Genomic DNA, 9,879 nt, shown 5'->3' on the forward strand with positions numbered 1-9,879 from the left:
ACTTTCTCCTCTACTCCCAACCTCCCCAGGAACCCTGGTGGTGCTGTGGGTACGCACTCGGCTGCTAACCAAAAGGCGGACGGTTTGAACCCACCCAGCAGCTCCCGGGCACAAAGACCTGAGATCGGCTGCCGTAAAGATGACAGCCTGGGTGACGCTTGTGCTCCGTCACATGGGTGGCTGGGAGGTGGAACAGACTTGACAGCACCCAACAACCACCACAAATTGCATATACAATTAAGAATCAGTGGCCCAAACAAAAACTACCCCACGTCCGGAAGTAGTGGAGGAACACAGGAGTGATGCAAGGTCTGCCGGCTCTTTTAAGACTGTATGTCCATCACTCTCTGTCACTCCAGGAGGGCAGGGCTGCGTCTCTGGCCTCCCTGAACCCTGGGGCCTAGCACAGAGTACAGGGCCTTGCCTGGCCTCACCGAGTTAACAAACGAAAGCCCACACGGCGTGGTGCCTCACTGACTTCGTGAGTCCCCAGACAAAAGGACAGGAGGCTGGGCACTGTCTTTCTGCACAGAGGGAGTGTGGTTTCCAGCACGTACTCAATGCAACACAATCCCATCAGAACAAAGCAGTGAACGCCCAGGGACCCCACTCTCAGAGATTTCACCTGAACAGACGGCTGCGCTGGGTCTCTCCTGCGGATTCTGCTCGCAACTGAGGCGAGAAACCTGGCCATTTTCTCAAAGGAGTTTCCCAGCCATCTCCAGCTCAAGGTTTAAAAGGACCGAGAGAAAGCCACAAACAAAGCAAACGAACAGCTGCTCCTCCAGCCAAACTGATACACACCCGTGACAGGACACAGCTTCCTTTCCTTGCTTTCTTTATTGGTGATTTTTTTTTTTTTTAAAGTCATGTTTTAGCTTAAAATCACACACAAAAAAGAAAAAGGACCAGGTTTGCTGGTCTGATAGAGCCTGGTGGAACCCCTGAGACTATGGCCCCTAACTGCCCTTCAGGTCTAGAATGGAACCCACTCCTGTGGCTTCCAGCCAAACAAAAGGCAGGTATATGAGCTGAACATTTACATCAGGTAGATACACTCCTTGGAGAGATCAATCATGGGGAAAACAGAAGGGCTGTGTATGCGCAGGGAGATGGCTGGCAGGGCAGGAGTGCACGGAGGGAAGGACACAGAGAAGAGGTAACTATTGGGAGAGGAGCCGCTGCATTGTGGTAAATTGCAGTCAATGTCAAAATAGAAAAAAAATCATGTTTTAGGTCATTAGAGCTGTACATAAAGCTGATTTACTTATTCTAGGTGAATATTTATTTATTTATGTATGTGTGTGTATCCACAACAGAAAGGACACAGCGGAGCCACACACATGCATGTGCGCGCACACACGTTACTTACTCATATACACATGTACGAACCACGTTACTCCTTCACCTAAAGCGGACACTATTAACATCTGAAGCCTATTTTCCTGTACATCTATGTACTTTATCCTTGTGAGACCAAGTTATATGAAATTCTATTTTTCTGTTTCAAATGGTAACATGCAATTCCTGTCATTAAAACATCTTTGGCTACTTTAAATGGCTTACTGAAAGTCTACGGAGCTTACTGTGATATGGGTGAGTTACTCACTGCCATCCCTTAGAGCAGGGTTTGGCAAACCTTCCCTGTGAAGGGCCAGGCAGTAAATGTTTTGTGGGCTCTCTGGTCTCTGCTGTAGATACTCAACTCTGCCGCCATAGCTCAAAAGCAGCCCAGCCCAGAGGCCAAGAGCAGGCCAGGCTGGGGCTGACCACCCTGTGTGTGCAGGCAGCATGCCCACGGGCTGATCCCTGCCTCACATAAACCCTGTGCTGAAGAAGTTTAGAATGTAAACCTTTTTTAGCCTTTAGATGGCTTCTTTAGGATGGATCCCTAGAAGCATAATTATTGGGGAAAAAGGGTATCCCTTAGTGCTGGCAGCATCTGAACGTCCACCAGAAAGGTTGTTCCAGCTGCTGCTGCCATCTAAATGTCTGCTGACTTAGTAAGTGTAACAGGATAGCCTTAGGAGACACTCAGCCTTCACACACAGATAATAAACAGCAAACAGCGAAAAGGACCAGAAGGCATAGATAGCTGATGCCAGCCATGACTACCTCTTAGCAGGCCAACTGTGGGCAATTTTATTCTCTTTACTTTTTATGCTGCTTTCGACTTTTATTTTGCTTTCCCTTACTTTTGACTTTTATTTCATCATAAATAAAAACAAACACTAAAGTATTTCAAGCCAGTTTCTGCCTCCCTAAATCCTTCTAAAGACACATCTTTTATAGTCCATCTCTCAGAATCTAACATCTCTGGCATTGTGGGAAATGACACCCTCATGGATCCACTCGGCCTGAAGTAAAACCAATGATCAATGCCTACGACGCAGAAGCAAACATGATCTTCAGCCTAGTGCCTCCACCCTTGGTGAATCTGGGGTTCTGACAAGATCAAACAGAAGGAACATGGGCCCCAGGGCGGCTCCTGTGTGATCTGTCATCTGGGGTCAGTCTCGCCAAATGTCCCCTGCTGCAGGGACTTTATTGTGGGTTGAACTGTACCCCCAAAAAGATACACTGACACCCTAATCCATGCCCTCTAGTACCTATGAATGTGACTTTGTTTGGAAACAAGGTCTGGAGATGTTATCAGTTAAGTGAACACACTGGAGTGAAGTAGGTCCTAACCCCATCCGAGTCCTGTCCTTATAAAGGCGGAGAAGAGATGCAGAGACACACAGGGGTGATGGTCATGTGCAGACGCAGCTGCAACCTGAGCCGAGCCAAGGAGCAGCTGGGCTACAGCGGGCAGATGAGATGAGGAAGGCTCTTCCCTGGAACCCACTGGGAACAGGGCCCTGCGGTGCCCTGGATTGGATTCCCGCCTCCAGAACAGTGAGGCACTCCATTTCTGTCCTTAGAACCCACCCACTTAGTGCAGTTTTGTTATAGCAGCTCTAGGAAGCTCATACATGTCAGAGGCTGAGGATGAAGCATTTTGGCCAGCAGGCTGAACTTCACAATACCTTGGCATGATGTGCCACTCGGTGAAGCAGGACCTTGGCAGTGAGGGATGGTGGTAGCTGGGTGCTGACAATCCTAGGAGGTTAGACACAGGAACAAGGACAACAGTAAAAACAACCCTGGGTTTGAAAAGATTCCTAACGTGCCACATTAAGGAGCTCTGGTGGTGTAATGGTTAAGACATCTGGCTGCTAAACAGGTAGTTCAAACCCACCAGCTGCTCTGTGGAAGAAAGACAGGGAAGTCTGCTCCCATAAAGATTTAAGATTTACAGCCTTGGAAACCCACTGAGTCAGAACTGACTTGATGGCAGTGAGTTTTCTGGTTTTGTTTTAACATCCTATGTTAGTGAGGAGCTCTGGTGGTACAGCACTCAGCTGCTTATCAAAAGGTCAGCGGTTTGAACCCACCAGTTGCTCCATGGGAGAAACATAAGGCAGTCTGCTTCTGTAAAGATTTAGAGCCTTAGACACCCTACAGAGCAGTTCTACTCTGTCCTACAGGGTTGCTGTGAGTCAGAATCAACTTGATGGTGGTGGGTTTGGTTTGATGTTAGTGAGGCTCTTGGGCACAGGGCTGTTGAGAGTTTCAATAGGTAAAGGCCTTAGGGAAGACCCTTTGGTAGCTCCCACCAAGATTTAAAATGCTCAGTCTCCACCCTCGCCTGCACTGAGATGGATGCATGAAAGTATTATGACGGTGATACTGCAATTGTAAAAAGTAAGTAAACAATACCTGTCAGAAAGGAAGTTAATAAATTATGGCACAAGACCTAACAATAGAAAATGAGCAGCCACTTGAGGAATAAGGTGGATCCATGTGGACCGATGGAGCCCAGTGTGGTACCAATGGTTAAGTGCTCAGCTACCAACAACAGGTCGGCAGCTCCAATCCACCCAGATGTGCCTTAGAAGAAAGCCCTGGCAATCTGCTTCCAAAGGCCACGGCCATTGACAACCCTAGCTGCAGTTCTACCTGGACACACAGGGTTGCTGTGAGTCAGCATGTACGCAACTCAACAGCAATTGCTCTTTGTTGTTGTTTTGTTTTTTTTCTTAATGTGGACTGATAAGGAAATCTCCAGTTGAGAAAACAAAGTGGAGGAATCATACGATCCTGTTGACAGGAACAGCCAAAAGAAATGAAATCAATATATGCGCACACGCACAGCTGTCTGAAAATCAGGGCATTGAACTAGTTCTCCCTGGTTTAGTTGTGGTCGACAAAGTGAAACCGAAATGGACCCAAATTTGTAAAATGTGGGTGTGAACCAGAGCAATGATGGAATGAGAAAAATCATAGGTCAATGCCCTGCTAGAATCTTAATCTCCCCCTTAGAAAACCAGGGCAGCATGCACGTTCCATAGCAACGAAAGCGCAGTCAGAAACCACAGTGCCTGGCTCAAAGATGGCAGCCACGCACTGCTCTCCACAGTCCTGGCAATATTCCAGTGGCATGCATCAGGCTCCTGAAAGGGCTCACTGTGCCTCTTCGGAGTCTCCCATTCCAGGGCTTCAACCTGTAATTTTTCCCATTCCAATTATCATTCGGCTTCCTTCAAGTTTTTAAAATTCGAGTCTGTTCCGATTTCACTGCATCAGCTGTGACTGAACCAGTTTGAACCAATACAAAGCCCTAGTGAAAATACAGAGAGGGCAATGGGAGGTGTCACCCAACTGCTAACAGAGGAAATGGGCTGAGAGTGAGGAGAACAAGGGGCAAATTTTAAATTATGCTCTGGGTGTTCTTATGGTGTTAGGTACATAATTTAAAATATAAATGAAAACTAGTCACTGTGCGGTCAATTCTGAATCACGGCAACTCGTGTGTCAGAGTAGAAATGTGCACTGTTGTTGTTGTTATGTGCTGTTGAGTCGGATCTGACTCATAGCGACCCCTCCTTGGGTTTCTGAGGTGGTATCACTATGGAAGTAGATTGCCCAACCTTCTTTCCGAGGAGTGGCTGGTGGGTTTGAACCATCAGCCTTCTGGTTAGCAGTCAAGTGCCTTAGGCACTACGTCACCAGAGCTCTTGCACTATAGAGCTTTTAATGGCTGATTTTTTCAGAAGCAGATGGTCAGGCCTTTCTTTGAGGTGCCTCTGGGTGAGATCAAACCTTCAACCTTTCAGTTAGCAGCTGAGCATGTTAAGTGCTTGTACTGCCCCAGGGACTCCTAAAAATGTATTTAAAAAAACCAAACTCACTGCCATTGAGTCGATTCTGACTCATAGCGACCCCCACTGGGTTTCCAAGGCTGTAAATCTGCAGAGCAGCTGGTGGGTTTTGCAACATAAAAAAGGAAAACAATATTATCTTTGATGGCTGTGTCACCAGTGCACCTGGAATCACCAGGAGATGACTCAGAACCACTGTGATAAAAACCGGGGAAAGGGAAGAGTTAAGTGCTGACGGTCACATGCACTGGGGACGATGCCTGGTCCTTCTACATCCAGCACACACTGTGGCAGAGCAACTTGCTCAAGGTCCCACAGTGGATAGAAAAGAGACCAGAGTTCAACACCCGGCCTGCAAGGCCCAGAGCCCCCTGCAGGAGCCTGGGGCATCTCTGGGTGCCCCTGCATCTCCCAGCAGGGAGCTCTGGCCAGAGAGCAATGGCCCTGTGAGCCCTGGGCTGGGAGAGGAAATCCTTCCAGAGGAGAGGCGTCTGGAGTAGCTCTTAGGCACTCAGGCTCACTGAGAAGCCCTTCAAGGAAGTGAAGAGGTGTAGCATCCTCTCAGAGGCCAACCAAGAGAAGGACTCCAGTGGAGAGGCCAAGAGGCCGGGAGGAGCCTGGATGAAAGCACGTAAGGTGCTCTGAAGAGCTGAGCCCCAGCAGGTGCACCAGGCTCCTGGGAAATAGCACGGCCTTCCACACCCCTTCACCAGACACACTGGCGGCTGGCAGTGCTGGGGGCTTGCATTAGCCTTGCAAGGAAATCTGATAAGGAATTTCCTCTCTGATAAGGCCTGGCCCCATCTCCAGTGCTACAGGGCTTTCTTTAAAAGCTGCGCTGCTTTTTATATTCCTGTTTTCTGAACTCCTTGAAGTTCCAGTCTCCCAGCTTTGTCCAAAGACAGGCACTCAGCCCAAATCAGATCTAACCTACCTGACACCTGCTGCACCGGCCCACTCAGAACAGGTGGGACCACGCCCTCGCCCCACCTGTGCTGTGCAGGCAGTAGTTGGGAGCGCCGGGCTGCTGCGGAGCATGGGGTGGTGGGGAGGGGTCTGGTGCTACTCACAGGCCCTTGTAGAGGATGCAACCGGCTAGGATGTGAGGTGAGCGCTGACAGGTCTGCAGGATCAGGGCTGCTTTTAGCAACAACAGGGGCTCCACCTGTGCAGGGGCGAGAAGGACGCCTCACATTAGCATGCACAATGTCACTGATGGAAGGACAGAGGGAGGGTTACAGCACAGATACTCAGGTCCTAACGTGAGCCTGAAAAAAGGAGACTGGTTCTCAGGAAATTCTGGGTCTATTCTACCTCTCTACACCCACGACTGCTGACACTACAAAGTGCCACGTTCTTGGAACAAGGAGGTGTCTTTGGAAGCTAGAAGATGCAGCAGAATATGGCATGTGGCTGTTTCCAGGGCACACAGTTGACTAACAGCCAGTTACCCGGCTGTTAGCACAGAGACCCGGCGGCAGCAGGAGAGCAACCAAGCACCTCACATGTGGGTCCTGGTGCGGGTGCAACCCACGGCCCCATTTCCCTCTCCTCCTCCAAGCCCCACTGTGCTGTAGCTGGCTTCTACACACTCCCATCACATATGAAGGAACCATTAGCACCTGTCATTCAGGGAAACGTACTTCGCTTCCACATTCCTTCTAAGGAGTCAATTGCCTAGGAGTCTCTAAAAACACAAGAGAAGGGCTGGACCCTGATCCAGCAAAGACCACCCAGCGGTCAGCAGCAGGCAAACACCCTCTTTGCATTTCCCCCACCTGCTTGGCAGCTAGAACCTGCACGTCCCCGGGAGCCGTTAGAACTCGGTGCTGAGGGGCCACGTTCAGGCACTGTCGCCACGGGAAGAAGTCGGTTTATTTTCTTTCATGGCTTTGAGATTGTGCCCACTCCCAGCTGGCCATTCTGGAAGGTTTGGGAGCTGACTTCAAGAAGTCCTCCAAACATGACTGGGGCCAAGCAGTCCCCATTTCTAGTGGGGCTGTGCTCTGGGAAGGCTGGGCTGCAGTGCCACATCCTGACTAAGGGAACATCACCCACCCGGGCAGTGAGACACAGCCCACAATAACAGCGCTGCCACCGCAGCGGGGCTCGTCGCCCGAGATGCTCCGGGTGCAAGGGGCACGTGCCTTGCATCTCTTGATGGCCCTGACAATGAGGATCTAATGTTCACCAAGGTCAAGAGCATTTAGCAACCGGTTGCAGAGGTGTTGAGAGCAGCCACATGGCCAGGTGGCCAATGGAACAGCTCAGAGACAAAAGCACTTCCAGCCACTCTCCCCAAATACATCAGCCTTGTTTTCAAAATATTAGCACTGGGCATTTCTCATGTTGAGGAAAATTAAACCATAGATATGATATCAAGGGAGAAGGGACAGAGAGCAGTGATGGCTGAACAGCATGATGACTAATTAATGTCCCTGAATTGTGTATGGAAAAAAAATTGAAATGGCATGTTTTGTTATACATGTTTACCACAATTAAAGACAATGGTATAAATCTACTGTCTAACTATTTTGGGCATCACTGATGAATGTCTAGAAATGATGAATGCTGAGGTGCGAGGACAGAGTAACACTGGCTGTGATGGTCACATGTCAACCTGACTGGGCCGATTCTCAGTGGTTGGGCAGTTACGTAGTGATGTAATAGGACGATTACATAAAGATGTGATCTGGCAGTCATGTACTGATGTGATTCGGCAGTTATAAAATCATGTCTTCTGGCAGTAATGATGTAGTCATCCATTTTGTGATCTGATGTAGTTATCCTCCCTTTTCCAATAATGTCAACTTCCAAAGACTTGGTCTTTGGAACCTAACCATGTCAGTAAGTGACAAGGGGGGTACTGCCTCATTTTATTATTAAAACAGCTCTGGGAGACACATGTAACTATACTGTTTGATGATAAGGAAAGAGAGGTTTTGAGGGGTGACCTGACTCACCCAAACTCACACAGCTCATGAGCAGGAGGCATGGAATTTGACTGCAGGTCTTAATAACAACCCTTACTGAGAAAGGACACATGCCATTCACTTCTCTAGACAGAGTTCATTTGAGGGGAAAAAAGGGGAGAACCCTAAACCTCTCTTCCTAAACAGAAAACGAGTAAGGAACATCAGAACGTTACTTTTGTCCTGTCCAAATTCCACAGGGAGTTGAATATCTTATGCAGATCACTGGTGTTTTCCAAAATTTGCTCAATGAAGGTGTCCCACTCCGTGCTCAGTTCTTCCTGAGAACAGTTCTAGAAAATAAACGGCCCAAGGTCAGCATATGAGATTTTGAGACACAGATGCTTTGGCAAGGATCCCAACTATCACAAAAATGGCTCCTCATGTAGGATACTGGATGGACGGGTCTGTTCTAAACTTCCTACGCACGCTAGAGTCCCCACCACACCCCTGCTAACCCACCTCACCTGCTGGGTCAGGGGCAACCAGGGTCTGCTCCTTCTAACCATCCCAGGAAGAAGGAAAGGGCGATAAACCTGGGAATGAGTGTGGTCTATGCCACTGGGGCTCCAAGGACACTGCCTTTGACCTCATCAGTGGACGTGTTGTGTGTAGGTAACAGACCCCAGAGTAAGTGCTGTCTGCGTGCCAGCAACATCAGTTTTGCTAACAAGACCCTTGACACTACCCTGGTACCTTGTAAGCCAGAGAAACAGGTCCATTGTAAAAGCTAAAGAAGCCAATGAGCTGATGCAGAAACTGCTTGCAGCTGACGTCAGGGAGCTCCACGGCACAGCCCAGTGCCTGCAAAGAAGGAGACCACGGGGACTGCATTTCCTCTCCTCGAAGTCTAAGCTTGGAATTCTGGCCCCAAGCTCTCTGTACCCAAACCTCAGTGAGCACCACAGTGTCTTTCCACTGCCCCCAATCACCCTGCTTCAGCCCTGCCGGTCCCCAGCAAACAGTTTTGGTCACCCCTCGGCTTGTGATGCCTGAAACACCTCCTCCGTCCTGTTCATCGACCCAAGGCTTCTCTGTACCCTCAGTGTCCACCACAGATTCTCCATCTCTGTCACCTGTCTGGTAACTCTAGCCCATGCTGGCCTCTATTTGACTTCATGTACTGTAGGGACTGCTATCTGGACATTGAACATGTCATGCCAGTATCATTACAAACACTGGATAGGTCTTAACTCTTTTGTGCAGGCCCATCCTGTCTCCCTGGCTGGAGGAAGTGCCTGGAGAGCAGGAACCGACCGGATCATACAGCTCTAGGTCCACAATGCTCAGCAGAGTGCTCAGTTCTACACAAGAGGAATAGCTGCTGAGCTGAAAGCCATGTAGCTGTATGTCTGAGAAGCCTGATAAAATTCATATTGACACAGTAATTCAGTAATTCTATCTCCAGGAATCTGTCTAAAGGGAATCATCAGAAACGTAAAAAAAAATCCCTCAAACTGTAATCGACAGGGGGCAAGGATCTTCATTTTGCTCACTGATGTAACCCAAGAGTTCGTAATAATGTGGCACCTAGTGAATGCTGCGTGGATTCTTTCCCAATGGCTCTACAGATTCCACGGACTTCCAATCATAATCCCACTAGTATATCTGTAAACACCAGAAGCTGATTCTAAAATAGAACTACAAAAACAAAAACAAAAAAACAAAACTCACTGCTGTCAAGTTGGATCCAACTCATAGCA

At 48.7% G+C, this 9,879-nt stretch overlaps 1 protein-coding gene across 1 annotated transcript in view; it reads right to left on the reverse strand.

Moving 5' to 3' along the window:
- HPS4 (HPS4 biogenesis of lysosomal organelles complex 3 subunit 2) overlaps positions 1-9,879 on the reverse strand; it is a 34,339-nt gene that overhangs the window by 13,497 nt on the left and 10,963 nt on the right. Inside the window, exons 4-7 of the mRNA XM_042781931.1 lie at positions 8,873-8,980; positions 8,353-8,469; positions 6,275-6,369; positions 3,030-3,102 (exon numbers count right to left, since the gene is read on the reverse strand). Coding sequence (XP_042637865.1) covers positions 3,030-3,102; positions 6,275-6,369; positions 8,353-8,469; positions 8,873-8,980 — 393 coding nt within the window. The remainder of the gene's footprint in view (positions 1-3,029; positions 3,103-6,274; positions 6,370-8,352; positions 8,470-8,872; positions 8,981-9,879) is intronic.

This window comes from Orycteropus afer, unplaced genomic scaffold (genome assembly GCF_000298275.1).
Source record: "Orycteropus afer afer isolate SDZICR_OR568_19922 unplaced genomic scaffold, OryAfe1.0 scaffold00197, whole genome shotgun sequence".
Taxonomy (NCBI): Eukaryota; Metazoa; Chordata; class Mammalia; order Tubulidentata; family Orycteropodidae; genus Orycteropus; species Orycteropus afer.